This window comes from Siphateles boraxobius, unplaced genomic scaffold (assembly GCF_051911475.1).
Source record: "Siphateles boraxobius isolate OS27281-9 unplaced genomic scaffold, OSU_SipBor_1 9, whole genome shotgun sequence".
In the NCBI taxonomy this organism is placed as follows: domain Eukaryota; kingdom Metazoa; phylum Chordata; class Actinopteri; order Cypriniformes; family Leuciscidae; genus Siphateles; species Siphateles boraxobius.
Window position 1 is genome coordinate 20,680,254 of NW_027509219.1, and position 23,503 is coordinate 20,703,756.

A 23,503-nucleotide genomic window follows, 5' to 3' on the forward strand; every position below is an offset into this window, starting at 1 on the left:
TATGAGCGCGCATGCCGCACGCTTACATTTGAAATAACGAACTTGAGCGCGCAAAAGACGCGATCTGTGAACAGGCCCTTAAGGCGTTTTTCCGGTGGGAATAGAGCGTCGCTGCTAGTCCCCCTGCCATAGTGGTTGACGAGCACGGCATTAAGCTGGTGCACCGCTGGTGTAACCTTGTTTTCGTTTGGTGCAAAAGTTCCGTTCCGTGCAGAACACTCGGTGTAGCATAGTCTTTACGATTAATTAACCGTGACGTTTTAAAGCGCGGTTAATTGTGAAATCCGGTAATCGCTGCATCCCTATAACAATAAAGGCTTTTTAATCTTTCTAAAGAGAGTACCTTGGAGTTTCCTGAATTTTTGGGTAGAAATATAATTTAAGCTTAAACCCAAAACAAAAGCCAGTATAACTAACTTTTAAATGTGTCAGCACCCTGTACATTCTCAAATAATGTTCTCTTCAAAAGCATAAAGAATATATTTATGGATGTAGAATCTGTTTGGCTGGTTTGAGAGGAACAGATGAACTCGTTCAGCGTTCAGTAAGAGGGGGCGAAAGAGAGAAAATGCAGTGCATGTCAGAACGGCTCTGCCAGGAACACGTCACTACAGCAGCTATAACCGCTGTTATACACCCCATTCCCCTTCTTTTCACTATCTCTCTGGTTTTTCCATTCTGGTTTTCTTTAGTGTAATGATGAGGGCTTCCCATTTCATTCTACAAATCGGAGTGTTGCATAAAGAGCCGTTGTTTGTCTGAATAAATGATAAATACAGGAGTGCACATGTATTACCATTCAAAATGTTGGGGGTTGTAAGATTTTGTAATGTTTTTGAAAGTCTCTTATGCTCAACAAGGCTGCATTTATTTGATCAAAAATAGACAAAAATATTACAATTAAATTAACTGCTTTATGTTTTAATATATTTCAATATGTATTTTTTTCAGGCGAAGAACAAGAGCTGAATTTTCAGCAGCCATTACTTAAGTCTTCCGTTTCACAATCCTTCAGACATTATTCTAATATGATGGTTTGGCGGTCAAGGAATAGCTTCATATTTTTATGGAAACAGTGATATATATTTTTTTAATTCTTTGAATAGAAAGTTTAAACTTGAATTCTGAAAAAAATTAATGCCGGTCAAAACTTTTGAAAAAATTTTAATGTTTAAAAAAAGAAAGAAAAAAAATCTCTTATGCTCATAAGATATATTTCAGTAACATTGTGAAATATAATTTTAAAATATAATTTATTTTTGAGATGCAAAGTTGAATTTTCAGCATTATTACTCCAGTCATCAGTCTCACATGATCCTTCAAAAATCATTATAATATGCTGATTTGATATGGAAACTGGAACAACTGGAAACAGTTGAGCTGCTTAATATTTTTTTGAAACCTGATACTTTTTTCAGGATTCATTGATGAATAAAAGTAAAAAAGAACAGCATTTATTCAAAATAGAAATCTTTTCTAACGATGTCTTTACTATCAATTTTATCATTTTAAAACATCCTTTCTGAATAAAAGTTAATTTCCAGGGTTTCCCTAACTGTACGTTCACACCGCCGCCGGCGAGAGCGAATTTTGCCGCTCTCGCCGGCGGCGGTGTGAACGTACAGTTAGGGAAACCCTGGAAATTAACTTTTAATTTGCCCTGCCAGCGACGCTGTGGAAAGATTTGTGGACGCTCTGATGCTCTGACGTAGATCGAACGCGTGGTCTTTACAACTGTCTTTAAAGGGGCCACAAAGCAAACAAGCATGTCGATCGTTATTTTTGCAGAAAATTGATCGATGGAAAAAACTTAATTATAGTGACAAGTTTGCTAATGAAATAAACAAATTAAAAGCCATTTGTGTGGTGTGGCTTTTGTTTTCATGGTTAAGTGCTATTATAATTTGCATTCCCGCTGAAAAACGAGCGTTCTAGCGCGAAAATATTGCCTATAAATACTAGTGTTGCGCGCCTTATCAAATTCAAATGATCAACATTCTCAATTTTGCTTGGGAACTAATGTGGTCGGAACCAAAGTTTACAGGACTGCGTTCTCTGGACTCCTCTCAAACGGAGCACCTCTATATTCCGATTGGTTGCCGCCGAACCGCGTCATTCCTTATTACCATAAAGTTGACCTGACTTCTACTCTCTTCGCCGCTCTCACCGTCCAAGACGCGCCGCTCTCGCCGGAGCTCGCCGCCGGCTCTCATTGACAATGAATGACTTACGGCCACTTTGACGCTCTCGCCGGCGGCGGTGTGAACGCACAGTAAGAAAATGTGTTAGTTAAGGTGTTTGTGGGTGGGGGATTTGGAATTGCATAACTCCTGACACAAATTAAGACAAATACTGAAACTTGAGTCTTATATCTTTTTAATGATGTATAGTTTGTAGCGTGCACGTGTGTGTAGGCCAGTGTTTATTTTGGCAGCCATTTTTGATTAAGTCTTCTTCATCTTGCTCGAAAATGCTTATTGATCTTAGTCACATTTGAGTCATTCTGTCTTTCATAGTTTTAGTTGATGCATTTTTTGTCAACTATTAGTCATTTCTTTTAGCCAAGCTTCAGTTACTTTACTTTTGGTAGCTATTTTATAAGTAGTCTTTAGAGAGAAAATATCATAATTATTCTCTCTAGGCCAATTCAATTAAGATTATGTGAAATTATTGACATTGCACTCTTTAGCAGTAGCACTTGTGCAGCACTACATATCTTTTCCTTAGTTCCGTGGTTCTCCAATTTTTTAGAGTGCCGTACCCCTCTTCCACTTAGACTGCAGTCACACCTTTTCCATTAAGGGACAATATTTGCCCCCTTTAATCAATTTTTCCATTTCATTTTTTTACCTTTGTAATACCTTTAAAAAATAAATAATTCCTTAAATAAAACCATTTTCAATAAATAGGCAATGTTAAAAATCGTTTAAAGGGGTGGTTGATTGCGATTTCACTTTTTTCATTTTAAATAGTGTAATTTTGCTGTTGGTGCATGAACAGTAGAGCCCGACCGATATGGATTTTTGGGGGCCGATGCCGATACCGATATTAGGGAGTAAAAAAAGCCCGATACCGATATATCGGCCGATATTATTTATGTGTATAATATAATACAGTAGCAATATTATTTATGTGTATTATAGTACAGTATACCAGTCAAAAGTTTGGACACTTTCCTATTGGTGTGTACAAACTTTTGATGGGTACTTTACACAGTAGCTATAAACAGAATAAATATATTTTATAAACACGTTTTGCAATGATCACTCAAATGTGGTAATCAAACACTTGTGTGACACAGATATGTAATGGAGGCAGGGGGAATGATAGAATGAGAATTATACAGCTGAGCTGTAACCAAACTAGTTTGCATTGCATGTTATATTATATTATATTATATTCTAAATACTGTTGCATAATCTTCACTAACGACGACTTTGTCTTTTAATTTAGTCATAACTTGTATCAATAAATATATAAAAAGTGTCACTGACAAAACCTTATTATCTTCTATTTTTACTCTTAATTCCTCTAATCTCTACCAGTGGAGGAAGAACTCAGATCTTTTTACTAAAGTAAAATGAATAAGATCATAATGAAAACGTTTTTAATTACATATGTACAGTACTTTTATACTATTTTAAATAATTAGTAAGCAAAATGTACTAAACGTGAAACTAGGCTACTCTTAATGCAAAATGGCCCTATATAAAGTGTTATAATTATATACATTTTTGGAATATTGCTTGATGTTGTAACGTAGCGTTATCAGGCAGAATGAGCTTTAACACGGTGTCTACACCGGACGCGGCCGTTACTGCTCGCGTCGCAACAGCTATTTACCCTAGACAAAGCAGAATCAGTTTACTGTCGGAGATCGCTCGCGCCACGCATTTTAATCAATGTTTCATCAACCAATTGCCTTAATAAATAAGAAGGCCTAAATATAGCAAACAATATAATCAGGACTTCTCAGCTGCGCGCTTGCAATAGTCACAAGCTCACACAAAACGTGACAGAGGCTTGTAGCAGAGAAATCAATTCTGTGAATTACACTGCGCAAATCACAAGTAGGCTACTACCCACCGGATGAAGAAGGGTTGGCTCTCAGTCTCCACAGGCTACATAAAATATTCATTTTATTTTATTTTTCGTGTTTGCATTTATGAGGAAAAACAATGTTACAGACGCGACAGTTCAGCACTACGGACGTGAGCGCTCTGAAAGCGGCACTAATGCTTTGAAACTTTCACATAGACATCAAACAGAAAGCACAAAACCTTTCGTTTCAAAGTGAATTTCGTTTTGTATTAATTGCATCTTAATTTTAATCAATGTTTCATCAGCCATTTGCCTGGATTTAATTTATAAGAAGTAAATTTAGCAGACGATAGATAATCTCGACACGGAGGCGCCTGCGGGTGAACTGGAGCTCGTCTCATGAACCGAAACTCAGCGTATAGACCTGAGAATTGAAATATATCTATATTGAAATGTCTACTTTTAAACAGAACAATTCAAAACGAAAGACAGACAGACTCATGTAATCGTATGAAATGTGCATTTCTCTCTGGCGCGCGCTCACTGAAGATCGCGAGTCAGCATCGTCAACTTCATCTTTGGCTGACACTGACTGAAAACACTTGTTTATTAATAAACAATTAAAATGTCTCCTTGCTATATTTGTTGTATTCATAATCATTATTTTTGCCAGTTCTTGTGACAGCTTTTAGGTGCTTTATTGGCAGCGCCACCCTTACATGAATCACCGTACCCGCATTTTTTAAAATATTCATTTATCGGCCATTATAAATGCCGATACCGATAGTTAGGAAAATGCCTAAAATCGGCCGATAATATCGGCCCGCCGATATATCGGTCGGGCTCTAATGAACAGTATCTGCAAAGTTGCTGCGCTGAAAGTTCAACGTAAGCAGAGATATCGTCCTTTAAAAATCAGGAAGTTTAATGCCTACAAAAACGACTCGAATGGGACTACAACGAGATCCTCCCGGGTTTTATACGTAACTAACCCATAAATTTACATCAACCCTCCCTCCGGAATATGCAAAAAAGGGGGCATGGCCATATTTCTGCTGCTTTGTCGAAGAGGAAGAGTTATAGCAGTAGCTATACAGCAGTAGCCATGCTGTCGAAAGTGTGTCATTTTCACCAAGCTGTCTGGTCTTCGGTGTTCGGGCTTCCTACGGACGCTGTAGTTCGTCAACAATGGCTACAATTTATGTTTGATTATGTTGCTGAAAATTACAATCGTAATTTAGCTCTCTGTGCTGCGCATTTTATGGAAGACAGCTTCCAGAATCTCCACCAAATTCAATGCCGGATTCAACAAGAAACTGTTACTAAAACATGATGAAGCAGTTCCAACTTTAAAACCAGAGGCAGCAGTTGTTGGGCCACAACCTGCAAGTAAGACTTAATCATTTTAAATGTATCTGCATGTATAATTTTAGACGTAATGTTTTATTTTTTATCAAGGACGTAAACAAATGCCAGTGCTGGCTTTAAGTAGCCACTTAGTTATGCTATTTCGTTTGTTTATGACAAACGCGTACAAACATTTTGGACCTGAATTTGTAATTATGTACTAATTTTGTAAATGTATTTTCCATGTATATTTTATTACGTAATTTTTCGATTTGATCAAGAATGTAAACCAATGTCAACGCTGTTTGTAGCTAGTTAGTTCTTTGTTATTTTGTGTGTATAAGACAAACGTGTATAAAGTTAAAAAATTATATGTAATCGCAACAGCAATCTTCAGCTGCTGTTATCAGATGTTTTCATGTTCTGTTGGCATTTTAACACAGTTGCCACATGTACACCTAAAGAAAACGATACACCGAGTAAACTAAGTTTTGTGAATAGATAAACGGTTGTTCATTATATCGACAAAACAATAACTTTAAAAAACGGTATTACTCAGACATATATTCAGTTATATTAAACATTTAATCAGGAGAAATTCATATCTCAAAAGCTAACAAGCAGCAGTAGCATTTTCAAGTAACAGCATATCGAAATTCTTATATAATAATAGTAGAATAGAATAATAATAATGATTCAAAAATGTACCATTCAGAAACGTTTTGTAAGAGCCGTGTTTGGGGAGGTTCTGCTTGACTCTCTTCATTGCCTCTTTCTGGGTCTGATTCTGGCTCAAGCGGATACACAGTATTTACACCATTATTTACATTTGACCGGAGCACATGCAGCTTTCGTCGGTAAAGGTAATGGGCGTGAAGTTTCCTACGCAGTTTAGCCAATTGCAACACAGCGGCCCAACTAAGCAATCTGAGCCCATTGCCCGTTTCTGAGGGAGTGGTTGCATAGAATCAGGAAGTCAACCGGTCGTTCAAATGACAGAGGAGAAAGCGGCTTACAACAAAGGTGACATTTATGAAAAATAAGGCTTTAAAAAAAAAAAAACACGAAGACATGTTATATTGCACCCCATAAACACAGTCATGCAAAGAAAAAAAGCAGTAAACCACCCCTTTAATATTAATACAAATATTATATTAAAATTGCCAGTAGGTGGCGGTAACTCATTGTCTTTATGTGTGAGTCATCGAGTCATTCATTGAATCTCACGATTCGTTCAAAGCCACAGGTTTCGTTGCAAAATAGAGCAATAAGCCTGACTATACCGTTTTAAATGTAGTAAATCACTTAAAGGCCATGTTGCAGGTTAACCACCACTGTCGATTAATGGGTACATAAATCACTCAAGATATGTATATCCTTTTTAGGAAGCGGTGGCAAGAGCCAACATGTATGATGGCCCGCAGCCGGATAATTTCGAACCTGCCAGACGTGAGAGGGCAAATGAGGAATTGCCAAGAACTGATGGCCGTCAAAGCCAAATAAATGCATGGTCCGAGGAGAATGAGTGGAGAGTTGGTGAAGTGTCCTGGTGGGTCGCTATCATTCAGCAACGCAGCAATGAGCACTGGAGCTAGTCTACGAGCAGCAGTGCACAATAACGACACTTTTTTTTTTTTTACTGTCATTGAATAGCACCGAGTGTAAAATCTGTTTTTTTATCTAGTGGCAGTGATCATAACGTTAGTTCAGATAAGTACCGGTAACCTTCGTCATAGTGTCGTAGAGTACTGGTTAACTTTGTCTGTGTCATCTAGAAATAGAAGGCATCATGCTAGCTATATGGGCGTTTCTAAGCGTTTACCTCTTCCTCCGGTGAAAATGTTGCAAACGTAGCCGCCGCGTGTCTGTCGCTGTGTTTGGCAGGTGCTTGTGTGGTCGGTATAGAGAGAGATAGGCAGACAGCCAGATAGCATAACGTTAGCATAGATAGCTAGCAGCTAGACAGATAAATAAATAGAAATATATAGTAGGTAGATTGACAACGTAGAGTTGGTCGCACGTCAGAGGCGCCCGCGCCATTGGATGTGCAGTTGCCGCATATACTAGCCTATCTATATATCTGTCTGTCTATCTATATATCTAGTCTATCTATCTATCTATATCTATGTATTTATCCATAGTCTGCGCTATCTGAATACTCGTCTACTACTCGACTCTCTAGTCACTCTCAATGCTCTCAAGGCGGGCTTTGGTAAATTCTCTCCCCAAGGTGACGTAATGCAATGCATTGTGTGGGAAAGGAGAATCGTTGCAAACCGCTGTAAGATAGTACCTACTTTTTCGTATTATATTCCGTTTTGTGATACCCAACAACATAAAATACAATGGATAACAGTTTAAATGTTTATTACCAACAAGCAAATTGCACAAATTCGTTGAAAAATTAACCCTGCAACACGGCCTTTAATGTTACCCTTTTGTCTTGTTTATAACTGTTGTATAAAATCAATGTCACATTTGAAATCGTGTGTATAATCGGGAAAAATTGCATCAACATTAAAACTGCTGGATATCAGCCTGCATTTTGTTCGCACAAACGGCTCGTGACAGAACACAGATCGACTGAATGACACTTCAATTTAAGTGGAAAATCTCAAATGAAGATTGCTGAACTCCAGCTTGTTTGTGTTTTCAGATCATCCGCGCTTCTTGAGGCAGTGTAGAGAGTGCGCGCGCATGGTTGCCAGCTATGTTACTATTGAAAAGACCAGGTAGAAAACAAGTTCTTTTAACAGAAAAGCTCTGATTTGGAGGTTAAATTATTGAATTCTGGTATTTGTGACCACAGCGGATTAAACTGAAACTTTCCTATTTCAGACGACAAACTACGCTTGGCTAACGTTACTGTTCTGTAACTCACTTGCCTAGTAACCATAGTAACGGTGTGGACGCTTTCGCGCTTTCTGCTATGACGTGGAGTGCGAGGTGCACTCGACGTTGCATGAATTTTTAGTAACAGTTAATTTTCTTATGGTATGAACTTAATCCTAGTAAAGGCAAAAATATGTAATACCTTTGTATCGAAATCCAAGACTTTGTATACCAAATTCAAGGCTTTTAAGGCCTTAATTTGAGGTTATTTTTCAATGCTTTTAAGATCCCGCGGGTACCCTGGTTAATGTGTCTTGTCCCCTCACAATGACAGTAAACTAATTATTAGGCAAACGTTACATTAGATGAGTCACGTCACATAGTGGTCTATTTTCAGTTAAAAATGGCGAAAATAGACAAAAGTTTATTAGTTTGCCTGATTATTTTTGTGCTTCGTTTAACATTTATGACCTAAAAAAAACTGTCAAATAGGAAATGTTTAGTTTAGCAACTTACATCTTATCTCGCACTTGACCGGCCGTAAACTGAAGCACCTCGAGTCGCTCCTGCCTATGAGTCGCTCTGCTAAAATTTGCGCTGCGAACAAAGCCCGCCTACTTTGATTTGATTGGTCATCTCAAATATTCTGACATTGACGAGCAGTGACAGACCAATGTGGCTCAGATGAACACACACACACACACACTGTCTTGTTTGTTCTGATGTGCTTGGCGCCGCTACGGAAGAACGCGCTGATAACAAGACTGAAGCGAACACGAAGGCTCATCACATATTTAAAGATTGAAAGGGAGAAAACAGGACCGAGTAACTCGGCGGATATCGCGCATATAATTTGTTTTGACGACGTAATTAAGGCGGCAGGCTTGTGTTGCTTAGACGGCCGCCTTAGTTTTAAAGTGCTGCGGGAAACCCTGATTTCTTTTTTTTTTTAAAGAAAGAAAAGAAATTACCGACCCCAAACTTTTGAATGGTGGTGTAGGTTACATAAGGTTCTGTATATAAGATGCAAGTAAGAAAAATGTAGGCTATTCCTTTATTTTATTACAAAGTGATTATTGGGGAATGATGCGTTAACAGACAAAGATAATCTCTCACCGTAGGAGTACGTGTCTGGCAGAGGCACTCCATGCCCAGCGAGCTCCTGGAAGGTCCAGAACTTATTGACACAGTTGAGGATGGCTTGAGGGCGGTTGACCAGACGACATCCTAGCTTCTCCAGGTGACGCAGTACGGTGATGTCGCTGTCCGACTGGACCCATGGGGTCGGAACACGCACCACAGCAACTTGCGGGTATGAGGTAACGATTTCCTGCCCAACCCGCAGGCCTGAAAGAAAGAAAGGGAAGATAAATCACATGCTGCAGTACAGGCAGTGCAGTCTGTGTTTTGGCCGCCACAGTATTGTGTGGAGGGATTACACTCGTGTATCTGAGCAACCAATGAGAGCCAGACTTTCATTTGGATGTGTTGCCCCTCTCTCTCACTTGCTCACATACAAAAACTCAATATGATAGATGAGCTGACCTTGGTTCACCAAACGCACGACAGCATCTAAAACGGCGGATCTCCTTCTGAGAGCAGTTACACAATGCTGCAGAAGGTCGCTTGCTTTGCCTCGCTTTTGCGGCGTTCACACTGACTCACTAACCCAGTTTGCACTGCTTTCTGTTTTTAATTAAGGTGCCAGTTTGGGTTTATGCTCACTTAACACCAACATTCACTTAGCAAAATCTGAAATCAGTTTTAAAGTCAGCGCTCATTGGATTTGACTTAAATCTTGCATTTTGACTCGGGTTACAAATACAAGGGCAGTTGAAAGCAATCAAACTTTACTAAAAATGGCAAATATGTAATTTTGTTGTTTGGATGAAACAAAACAGCTTTATGTAATCTCTGAAATCCTTTCTTGTCATGCTCTAAGCATGTGATTGAGTAATTCAAGAGACAACAGGAAATGTAAAACGGAGGATATAAAAGGAGCCATGAGGGAACAAGAGACAAAACATGAATGCGTCACAGTATTTCTAATCTCTCCTGCTTCTCCGCCATCTTAGGATGGAGCAACACACACAAACCACGACTCAGCATCTTCACTAGCAACTGCTACATCAGCACTATTTTCCTCTCATGGATCAAAGCAGATGGGACTTAAATGCAGTTAAACGGGCATGACAGGACTATATGGGATTTGGGCATATATGAAATGAAAGAAATACAATCATTATTGATACACAAGATGATATTAGTTCAAATTATATAACATTATGTATTGTTTGTTGACTAACAGGCAGTCATCTGCTTAGATTTTTTTACCACCTTGTTGAACATCCATTGTGAGGACAATAGCTCTGTTCCAAAACCTAGAGAATTCCTAGGGCCCTATGAAATCCGTTTTATTTTTTCTCAAATTCAGTTTTTTTTTTTTTTCAAATTCCATTTTTTTGGATTTATTTTTAGCCCTTTCGGATTTTTCGGATTTGCTTGTTTTCTTTTCACTTCTAAGCAGTATTGACCGTTAAATTCAGTTACACAAACTCACAATTCAGCTTTTTTATTTAAACTCTTAATATATTCAGCAAAGTACATTCAAAATTTTTCAAAATTAAGCCAAACCTTCAACAAATCTCTGGCCAAAAATAACAGTAACAGTTACAAGGTAGGATTGATGAATATTAAATCAAAGATTAAATGCAGACATGCTGCAGGGAGACAGAAACATTGAAACAACGATATGTGCCTGACAGAAAGCCAACACAATGACATTAAAACCACTTTTCCTAAAGTAAAAAATTCTTTATAACTACTTGCATACATCATTTATTCTTTCAAGCAGACATATTAACAAACATATTAAAGCTATTAACAAACAGTGAATATTTTTCTCTTTTTCTTTTGTTGCTTGACACGGACCGCATTAGGTTTATTACCCACTGTCACTTTAAGACGTCGGATCATGTCCAAAGACATGCGATCTCACTGTGATGCACATCCGATACGTCTCACAACTGTTTAAGAAATAGCCGACATAGTTTATGTGAATACTCTCCAAAACGGACATTTAGACATAATGTTGTGTGTATTTGTCTATTTAGACATGAAAGAGAGCTCAATTCAGTACTCGCGCGCTGTATGGCTGCACGCTTCGAGGTCGGGTGTGTGCGCAAAGAAAACCGTACCGGATAGAGCTCTATTTTGCATCATCCCTCTTATTCAGATCGCCTGCTCTACTCATTCTCCCAGACGTTTAATTTTTTTTAACGTTTTATGAGACCGCTGGTTAGATCAGCACGTTACAGTATACAAATGGACGCATCTACCACAAACGCAGCCCCCGTTAGCTCATCAGAAGCCACTCGCTTCGACATTTTTTTCCCTACGCGTGAACGTGAGGTCGTATGGTTACTAGGCAACATGTTTAACAATGCCATTTGGCTACGGTTTAGCTAGAGACCTTTCTACGTTTGTTGTTTTAAACTGAAAAATGAGAAGTAAAAAAAAAATTTGTTTATTTAATATGTCAACAAAATATATGCAAAGTCCGCGGGTATAAGATAATTCCGTTTTCACGTGTAAATTCCGTGATTCCGTCCGCGTTTTCCGCATCACGGAAATCATAGGGCCCTAAATTCCCTAAATAGGCAGCATCCTAATTGTCACACTGTCTATGTAGAAAAGCCTCATAAGTTACTCTACAAAAACAGCTTCTCAACGTTCTACACAAACAGTGCACACACATTGGAAACTCGCAATGGGTTGCAACTGATTTTAATAGAATTTGACTTAAAATCATAACCATAAAAAAAGAATAAAAATACAGAGCACACAAATATTGGGTGCAATAATACATCTAACATTACAACCAATTATAATATTAATTACAACCGAGTAATTACTCTTCCGTTCAAAGGTTTGGGGTCTGCAAGATTGTTTTAGAGAAATCTCTAAGGCTCACCTAATGCTGCATTTAGCCTATTTTATATAAAAAATTATACTTTTTGCAGGATTCTTTCAAAACAGCATTTTTTTTAAATAAAAATCTTATGCAACAATGTAAAAGTCACTTTTGATTAATTTCTATGCATCTAGGTAAGTCTATATTCGTAGTTGACATTTCTCTCTCTGTCCACCATCTTGGATCAGTATTTCACAACACTGATAAACATGGTGTTATCACATTTATTTGTTATTTGGTTTTGAATAAACTAATTACCTGACTAATTCACAATAAAACCTATAAAACAGTACATTATATAAACCAACTGTAACCAGCCAGGTACACTAACAGATTTGACACTCATACCAGTCTGACAAACTTCCGGAGGAAATGATAGTCATACATTCACTGCAGCACAGATAATCCCCCCTTAAAGGGACAGTTCACCCAAAAATGAAAATTCTGTAATCATTTACTCAAGTTGTTCCAGCCTGGATTAATTTCTTTCTTCTGCTGAACACACAACATATTATAAATAATGTTGGTAACCAAACATTTGGTGGACCCCGTTGACTTCCATAGTATTTTTTTCTTCATACTTTGAAAGTCAATGGGCTACATCAACTGTTTGGTTAACATCATTCTTCAAAATATCTTTTGTGTTCAACAGAAGAAAGAAGCAGCACTTCCCCTAAGTTACCCCTTCTGTCAGTCCTGCGGCAGCTGTGTCATTGTGGGTTAAGAAACATGACTGACTCTCACACTCACACACTGAATCCAGAGCGAGTGAGGATTTCAGGGTAACCTAAACTGTTAAGCACAGTATGGACACAGGGTTAACCTACTTCAGAGGTAGCTATAGAGCTGCACGATTATGACAAAAATCATAATTGCCAATTATTTCCTTCAAATTGTAATTGCGATTATCACAATTTACATTGAATATATGTAGGCATATTATAATACATGTTTACACAAAAATTGTTAACACACACAAGTACTGTCCCCCTTTACTTAACATACACATAAATTGTATGACTCATAGTAAAGACTAGAAAAATATTAGGACTATGCTAAAGCAATTAAATAGCAGTCCCAAACTAGTTTTTGTTAATACAATGTTGATATGAGCCACCACAGTCATTTAATAATATAAAAAATAACACAAAGTGAAAATAAAGTGGCATTTTTGGGTTATGGAAACGACAGTTGCCATGGTGAATACACAATACCAACAAGAACTGTTAATGACACAGCGCCTGCTGAATAGAATGAAAATCATACCTGCAAGCAAATCCTTCTCAGCTAACACGTGATATATTGGTATTTTACTTTTATTTCGTGACTTACTAATTTACATTGTAACGACGTTGCTCGTAGTTTCTTTTGCACTTTATACAGTGAAGCAATACACAGCGCGCGCGCCGCATTTGCGCGTGCAATTGAAGAGTGCGCGCTACGAGCACAGTATACGGCTGACAGGACTGTAGAGTCCGTTTTTCTGAGGTGAAAGACTTTTTATTTCAGCGTGTACTTGCGTCACTGCCTGGTATGTCATATTGTGCTGGGTTTTCTGAAGTAGTCGTGATTCGCCTCTCATAACATAATTATGCTCTAAACACACACACACACGCAGAGTGGATTTTCTTTTGTAATCGCGGCTTTGAACGATTACGTAATCGTGGCATCCGTAATCGTAATCGCAATTAGAAATTCGATTAATTGTGCAGCCCTAGGTAGCTATAAAGGTGAGGTGAGCTGGAATTAGATAAGGTATATAAACAGACAAAACAGTGCCTGGATAATACCACACAATTATTCAATATAAACTGCCACTCAAAAGTTTGGGGTTGTAAGGGTGTGTTTTTTTTGTCTCTCTTATGCCCATTACTGCTGTATTTATTTCCTCAAAAATATAGTTAAAAGAATAATATTGTCAAATATTACCACTTAAAATATTTTAAGTAATTTATTCCTGTGATGGCAAAGCTGAATATTTAGCATCATTACTCAAGTCTTGAGTGTCACATGAAATCACTCCATACTCAAAAAGAATTTGATCCTTATTATCATAAATGTTGTGCTGCTTAATATTTTTTCAGGATACTTTAAATAGAAAGTTCAAAAGAGCAGAATTTATTTGTAATTGTAAAGCCATATTACAAAATATCTGTCACTTTTGATCAATTTGATGCATTGTTGCTGAATAAAAGTATTAACTAGGGCTGCACAATTAATCGAATGTCTAATTGCGATTAAGGATGCCACGATTACGTAATCGTTCAAAGCCGCAAATAAAAAAGAAAATCCACTCTGTGTGTGTGTGTCTAGAGCATAATTATGTTGAGAGGCGAATCACGACTACTTCAGAAAACCCAGCACAATATGACATACCAGGCAGTGACGTAAGTACACGCTGAATTAAAAAGACTTTCACCTCAGAAAAACATACTTTACTGTCCTGTCCCGTTATACTGTGCTCGTAGCGCGCACTCTTCAATTGCACGCGCAAATGCGGCGGCGCACGCTGTGTAACGCTTCACTGTTTAAAGTGCAAAAGAAACTACGAGCAACGTCGACACAATGTAAATTAGTAAGTCACGAAATAAAAGTAAAATACCAATATATCACGTGTTAGCTGAGAAGGATTTGCATGCAGGTATGATTTTCATTCTATTCACCAGGAGCTGTTTCATTAACAGTTCTTGTTGGTATTGTGTATTCACCATGGCAACTGTCGTTTCCATAACCCAAAAATGCCACTTTATTTTCACTTTGTGTTATTTTTTATATTATTAAATGACTGTGGTGGCTCATATCAACATTGTATTAACAAAAATGACAATAACGAAATTATTTTGTTGACGCACTTTTTTTTATGACGATAACGCGACAATGACTAGCTAAAAATGGCTCTAATGTGACTAAAACATGCAGAGACGTTTTCGAGTTTTCGTTGACAAGACGAGACGGAACGAAAATGATTATAAGTCTGACGTTCACAATCACAATGCATGTCATTTCTGCCTATTTTGCGTGAAATCTGTCTGTTTTGAGCTAAAAAAAAGTATCAGCAATGCTACCGCTTCCTATCCTTGTTTTGGGTACGCCCACCACCCATGCTGCGCGCGCACCAGATTCCACACAACAACAACACACCTGCGGCTAGTCACTCACCACACATCTTCGAAGGACCATGGCGGCGAAGCCAATAAACGGCTTGGTGGTCGGAAACGACGAGATGATTTATGGACATACTTCAGTATAATCCAGCAGTTCTCAAAGTGTGGGGCGCGCCCCACTGGCGTGACAGGTCTCCTCCAAACGGGAGGAAATTTTCCTTTTTATGCCTTTATATCTTTATTCGTTCATGGCGAGTGAGCATCGTCAACTTCATCTTTGCTGCGACACCGAAAACACCAGTTTATTAATAAACAATTAAATGTATCCTTGCTATTTTTTACACATTCATAATCATTACTTTTGCCGGTTCTTTGTGGCAAGCTTTATGCGTGCGGCCGTGCGCTTAAGTGCGGCTATAACGCTCATTATCCTGTATAGCCTATTTAAGTAATTAAATTAATGTAAAGGGGCGATTTGTCCACTAATTTGTCCAGCACTTATTCCACATATTCTGGAACCAGCAGGCCATTCTGTGTTGAGCGCGCGACCCTGATCGGAATGAGTGAGCGGAGGAATATTCAGAAATGCTCTTTCCGCTCACATGCTCTGATCGGAACAAAAGAATATTAAAATAATTAATCATTAATTTATATCTTATACACTGCCCATCATTTTAATCCCATTTCAAACACAGTATCTTATGTCTATTTTATATATTCAAATCTATTTACTAAATCTATTTTAGTTTTTAAGTACCGGTAGGCTAAAGGCAGAGAGCTGTGTGCATTATTCTTCCCTTTGCCACATCATATCTCTGTGAGATGGGCTTTTCAGATGTTTCAGCTTCACTGAAAACAAAGTACAGATCTCAGCTGAACATTGAGCATATGACTTTTGATAAATTGTGCAATAAATTGTGATAAATGCAGGCTCATTGCAGCCACTAATGTAGGGATAAATAGACCTGTCTTGCCAAATGGATTTCTATTCTTTTCTTTTTTTTAACAGATTGCAAAGTGGCATTTTTTTTTCTATTTTTGAACTTGATAATTGACACAGCTGCACTTTTATATTTTAAAGACTACTTTTTTTTTTTTTTACTAAAATTGACTAAAACCTTTTTGCGTTTTCGTCGACTAAAGCTTGACTAAAACTTTTTTTGTTTTCGTCGACTAAAACTATTAAGTTTATAAGTGACTAAAATGTGACTAAAACTAAAAAGCATTTTCGTCCAAAAGACTGAGACTAAGACTAAAACTAAAAGGGCTGCCAAAAACAACACTGCAAGTGTACCACCTTCTGCATTCAAGGTTCCTACACATTTTTTCATTTCAAAATTGCATACTTTTCCAGACCTCTATGTAGATTTTGAAGACTATATTTAACAAATTCAGCATTATTTTACGCTTTATATTTGGTATTAGGGATGGGCGATATGGACTTAAAAATGTATCACAATATTTTCTGGCATTTATTGCGATTACGATATCAATGACGATAAAAATATAATACCATATTCACCACTGTTTTTGGCTACAAGTAGGCATGTGCCGGTATCAAATTTTCATGCTGCGATTAATTGATTGAGCTTTTATCACGGTATACGGTATTATCACGATATTTTAATTGCACAAGAGAAACAGACGGATTGGGGGTATCTAAAAAAAAAAACTTGCATCACAATGTGTAATTGTGATTGTCAAAACATTAATTTTATTTTTTAGTGACAACATGTTATAATGTTTACATGGTTACTGAGGCTACTGTTTGTATTATTGCTTAACACAATTTTCATGATTTCAATTAAATTCTTGGATTTAATTTCAATCTTGATTCAATATTGACTCATTTGGATAAATATTAGGTAGGCTACAGTAGATAGCCTGCATTTAAATGTTTCTCAAGAAAAAATATATCTCACATAATGCTGTAAACATACAGAGAGAAATGAAATATAATGCATACAATATAAATATAATAATAATATAAATATAAAAATGTAATGTGCCGTAATTTTCATTATAATAACAATTATATAATGACAAGTAAACATATATTAAAATAATATAGTGCACATATTTAGCAAAATACTCCTCTCTATAGCTATTTTCTTATAGTCAACTAACATTAAATGGCTTTCCTGAGGTAAATGTAACGTTCTGTGACATAATTGTTCTCCTGCAGTGTTATTGACCTCTTTCCGTGGTTGAAAAACACTGATTGATCGAAAGTACGTACCTTTCGGTGGGTTGTACTGTATCTTTAATAAAAAGTAACAGATGATCGGTTTACTTGATCTGAGGCGCGCGATCTGTCACGTCACATTTACAAGCACCAAAACAGTATTTATTGTCTGAATTTCGTTATAAAACCTGAGAGCTGATATTTTTTTCATATCAAAAGTAACCTGCTCTGTGTAGTCTGTCGGTGTCAGTGTCCTCTTTGCTCCGCGATTTTTCTCTGGGTGAGAAAATGGATGTGTGGCGCGAGACCGTGTGAAAGTGTCAATTGCGTGAGTCTCAAGCTGAATGCGTGAGAGTTGGCAGCCATGCGGGGGATAAATAGTCGGCAGCGTTCCTCCTTCCGCCGTCCTTCTTTTCCATGTGAGGATTGTTTACATTAGACTAGAGTGCGCACTGCATGCACAGTGCTTATACATGTGATGTGGGGATTGTTTACATCAAAGTGCACATGTGTTTTGCGCAGCATATACGCATTGTTTTTTAAGCGGTTGATGGAAAATAAGCTGATGCGCGTTCTAAAAATCTAAATTCAGATCTATTATTTTTCACGGTATTTCGAAGTCCCCGCGATAACAATATCGTGCATATTCATTACCGCGATTTATCGCATTACCGAATACCGGCACATGTCTAGCTACAAGTGATAGCTGCATGCAAAGTAAAATGTACCCTTCATCAAATAGGCTCCTATAAAATACCAATTACCGTACATAAAATAATTAAAAAAACGGTAAAAATCCAAACACCATCCCTTGCAGAAATGGAAAAGTTGCATATATACGTTTCTTCTGTAAAAGTGCAGATAATGTTTAAATAGTGCAACTATACTGAAAAACATCACACAGTTCAAATCATTTACAAGTTTGAAATGTAAAAAAACTAACTACGAATAGTTATAGCTACTAATACTACTACGAATTCTGATACTAATAACAATATAAACCGCACTAAGGATTGATGACCTGCTGGGTTCATGAATATTATCACGTCTGCGTTTGCGCATTAGTTTCTGCTTGCTCATAAAAGCTGAATAATTCCAAATGAACTCCATTATTTTTACAGGAAAATACAACAAGTAATATAATTTACATGTAGACGTCATGTACACTTTAATTCTGCGTGGTATGTAAGACTCTCTCTCTCATTGAGTGTGTGACAAACACTGAGCGCTCTCAGCAAAGTGACAGCATGCGCCTCACACTAGCGTTTACTGCGCGTCAAATACACTGTTGATTGAGATGAACTGATATAGTGGGCTTTACGGATCACTTGACGGAGAGCGAAACTCAAGCGCTCAGTCAGTGTTCGGCGAGATGAGCGGGTGAAAATCTATCTGTGTGTATCCTACCAGTTCCAGATTGTAGAGGTAGGCTAGTAATGGTGTGTTCACACCGAACGCGAATAGAGCGTCAAATATCGCGTCTATATGCTTGAACATGCGCTCGAGTTCAAATTTTTCAACTTGCGTGGAAGACGTTCGCGGCAAATGCGTCGCCCAATTCGCGACGCCCGGCGCGAATGATGCGTCTATTCGCGTCTTTGCATTGACTTTGTATGTAATCTACTCGCGCAAATAATTAAATTCGCATTCGGTGTGAACACACCATTACTTGTTTAGCGATAAACTTCAACTCAGCTTCACGTCCGCCTTCCGCCATGGCCGTGTGCTGCGAATGGGTCCCGTCATCAGTTAGGCTTTATCGTTATTATCGCGGGCAGACTAATTCTTATCGTGAGGAAAAATTTTACCGGTATATCGCAAACGATAATATATCGCCCATCCCTATTTGGTATATACAGTGATCTGTGAATATTTTTATTTTCTATGGGGTTTTTCATTGATTCTTGAAGTGACAAACAGAACAGCCCCTAAAATAAAGAGATACAAATAGAATTCTGCATGCACAAGAGAAACTTTTTCGTGCCCTTGAGAAACTATTCACATGCGCACAGGAATATTTTGTATATTTCTAGTTTTGTATATACTATAACTTAGGGTATGCGATCTTCCCAAAATTTCATATCACAATCTTATAACAATCACGATCCACGATCTGAATCGCGATCTTCCCAAATTTTGAGATGTACTATCGAGAATATCCAGATTGGAACAAGCTTATGGATTGATCAATTTTCTCACTTAAAAACAGTATTGCTTTAAACAATCAATTGTCAAAATAGTCATTAAACTAATGGTCGACCGATATTATTTTTTTAAGGCTGATGCCGATATCTTGTAAGAGCAGACTGGCTGAAATAATATGAAAATGAATTAAAAAAGAATCTCTAAAGTAAATCGACTTACTTTAGATTGCAACTTCTTGATTCTGTAATCATATTACTGTATTTTTCACGAATAAAGAAATTGTTTGGAAAAAAATAAAAAGGAAGTAAACTTAGTAATCTGGTAAATTAGCATGTACTGGGAATCTTTTTTTTTTAAAGGCAAGGTAACAGTCATTTTAAATGGAGTACAGTGAAAACTATGAATATAAAAGTGGGCAACTGAATATAGCACAGAATAGTTTGAAATCAAGGGTTTAAAGTTTGTCGATCGTGCATCTCCAGTGAAGCTGATCTGACAGTCACACACAACACGTTGATAACTAAACCTGCAAGGTTTGTGAAATTAAATATTTATTGGATAATGAAAGATTTGTTTAAATTATATAAATGCGCATATGCTGACGGTAAACAACTATTAAGTGTTTGCCTTTATGTTACTAAGAATATAAAAGCAAAAGCTATGATACTCTTTCGTATACGGTTTACATTCTTTGTTTAACAGTTCTATCCAGTAATGCATTGACAAAACTGTACAGAGAATAGTGTTGTCATGATACCAAAATTATTGTTTCGATACTGATACAAGGTCAAGAATTGCGATTTCGATACTTTTCCTGAAAAGGGAGAAACACTCTCAAATATCATTGCTGTGCTTTATTTTAAAACCGGGACAACATTCTAATCATATAACAGAGACCACAACTAATGAAGACATTGAATGTGACCGCTGAGCTCAGGCCCTGCTGTTCGCAGAGCCGTCAAAATAAAAGTCCCGTTTTTACGAGAACATAAATAATAGAGAGATCAATTTACTCAATTTGGCTTTCCTTAGGGTAGTATATCTAATATCAAGGCCTAATGTCCAATTCAAGGCATCCTCTATGGCGGAGAAACCATGACATGAATGGGATTAAGGCACAACACGTGCCAACTATGTGCATTCTCCTATTTGCAAAGTTCAAAGGTATTTAAAAAAGACTGGTACTATAATGTTATGGCAGTACACCATATTTCAAGGCCTTAGGTCTGCTTTAACGCATACTCTGTGGCCACAGCACAAAATGGGCTGATGGCGCAATAGTTGGCTTAGTGTGCAAAACATTGTGCTATGCCAAGTTTAATGGTTTCTCGTGCACACACAAAAGTGCACCTTGAATTCATTCAGATGTGTGTGACAATCACTAAATGGCTACCATGAAAAAACTACTTGAATTATAAATATTTTCATTCAATTCTTATTTTTTTATTAGGGATAACTAAATTGGGGCAATAGTCTGAAAATGCAAATATTTTTCCATACTGCATAGGAACCCTGTACATTTAGGTTTACAAATGTGCAACTTGCTTTTTCCCAGTTGAGATAATCAAGGGGAACTACCTCAATTTCAGTGCACAACAAATACTACTGCTATTTAAACACTACACTTCTCAACTCTTTTCTATGTCTATAAAATCTTCCCTATGACTTTATAGTTAAAAAGAAACATCTTGGGAAGTAGTTGATTAAATCGTTCCGGTCTGAAGCTTCACTTCCCACTAACTACGGTCTTATACGGTCATGTGTATGCATTATCTGCATGTTTTTTTTTTAATTTTCAGCAAGCTTGCAGTTTGTGCATGTGTGAGACAATCAACTGGTGTTAGATATCACATGTCTTAGAGGAATGGACACTTGACATCAAAACGTAATGCACAGATTTCGCTCGCACCATCACATGAAGTGAAAAATCAGTCTGCCAAAAGTCCTGAACCCTGATTGCCTATTGATTGCCGCATGTGGTGTAACACGCACAGCAGGTGAAAAGATAACATACACACTCTTGCGGCACACCTGTCAACAGGTTCACATATAAATTTAGGAAATTATTATTCAGGAATTATGGTATGTACTCAAACAATGGTCTTTAATCGCAATGCTTTTACTGGCACAAGTGACCATGACTATTTGCTGACCTACTCTGTTGTCTCACGTTGATGATGTAACTCAGCAGAATGTCAGGATCTCTGGGGGTTTAAATCCCAGAGCTGACCAACTGTCAACCACTTCTTTTTGGACCAAGACAGAATCCAGAACAGCACATTAAACACACAGACATAAACATGACAAGCCAACAACCTGCTCCGGTTGTGTTGCTGTCACAATCTCTATACAGCTGTCTACCTTTGCATTAAAGTAGCTCAATATGGTCTTAGTTCTTCTTTCCTTCTTATCTTGTCTATTCAGGTCTTCCTGTTAGACTGGCAATCCATTATGTCACAAAGTCACACCACTAAACTTAAAGTAGCTGTTTCAAGGCAGAGCTGCATTGGTGCATAGCCACTCCCTTTACCTCAGGTCCATGCAAAATGCTTTATGTCCAGTGCCAATCTGCATCACTTAAAAGAAATGCTGTCACGTCAAAACAAAACAGCCCCACCTTCCACAATGGCAACACTTGTTTCAATAACTCAGATCATTATCTTACAAAACACATTGCAACTTGCTGTCAGCTTATTATTAAAGGGATAGTTGAGCTGAAAATGAAAATATCACCATTTACTCACCCTCATGTTGTTCCAAACCAGTATGTTTTACTTCCAAAACGACTTTAGGCAGAATGACAGACTATGTCACCATTCACTTGCATTGCATTGGAAAAAAAGATGCAATTAAAGTGAATGGTGAGTGACCCAGGCTGCCAACCTCTCACATTCTGCCAAACATCTGTTTACCACTGAAGAAAATCGGCATGATGATGTTTTGGAACACAAGGGTGATTAAATATTAAGAAATGTATTATGATTTTTTGTGTGAACTATCCTTTTAATTTAACAGCATGACCACCGTACACGTTTTGTGCATTATATAAGGGGTTCTGTCAGATCAATTCAAGTCTTTAAGTGATCTGAAGTCATATTTGGCAGTAACCAACGCTGACTCCGATGTTTAAACATATAAGTGACTATTAAAACTAGACTGGTAAAACAAGATAATCTATGACTAAGATGAAGTAAGTTACAGTTAGGTGTGTGTATCTTTAAGCATCCCGGATACCACAAGTTAGACAATGTCTGCCTGTATTCTTAATATTGCTTTACTACCAGACCGTGATGAGATTGCATCAGTAATCGTCTAAACGACCGCAAAAACATCTTCCGACTACAGTCGTATTTCAGTCGAGGTTTGCACGTGACGAATCGGTCATTTCGATTAAAGCCCTTTGTATGTGAAACCTCGCACAAATGCGTCATAGCATGCCAGTTTAATTAATTCCGACCAAAGCTTGCCGATTGAATATAAAAAGGTTAAAAAACCTAAAACCATCGCTTGTGTAGCACCTGGATATAACGGGTCTTTGTGACCGTCGCGCCATCTGCGCTCGAGGCTTTAACATTATGTGATAATGAACGCGCTCGCACCGCACACTCGTGACTGTTCGCGCGCACATGGTAAAACAATAAATGGTAATATGATATCTAAATACTGATCTGAATATATTTAAATATTCGATTAAAAGGATTTCTCGACTAAACGGCGTTCCATCCATCGGGTAGGCTGTGGCGGCTGACTGAAAGTGGGTTAGGCGGTCACCCACCAGCACATCTAACTTAACGTTACACAAAACACATTCACACGGTGATGCACATCCGCTCAAAGCAAGCGTGCTAACCATCCACACTGACCAGTTTAGCCAAC

General features: G+C 37.7%; 1 protein-coding gene across 1 annotated transcript in view; it reads right to left on the minus strand.

Moving 5' to 3' along the window:
* The window catches only part of rimkla (ribosomal modification protein rimK-like family member A), a 36,836-nt gene that overhangs the window by 12,579 nt on the left and 754 nt on the right, over positions 1 to 23,503 (minus strand). The window contains exon 2 of the mRNA XM_077223954.1: positions 9,337 to 9,567. Coding sequence (XP_077080069.1) covers positions 9,337 to 9,567 — 231 coding nt within the window. The remainder of the gene's footprint in view (positions 1 to 9,336; positions 9,568 to 23,503) is intronic.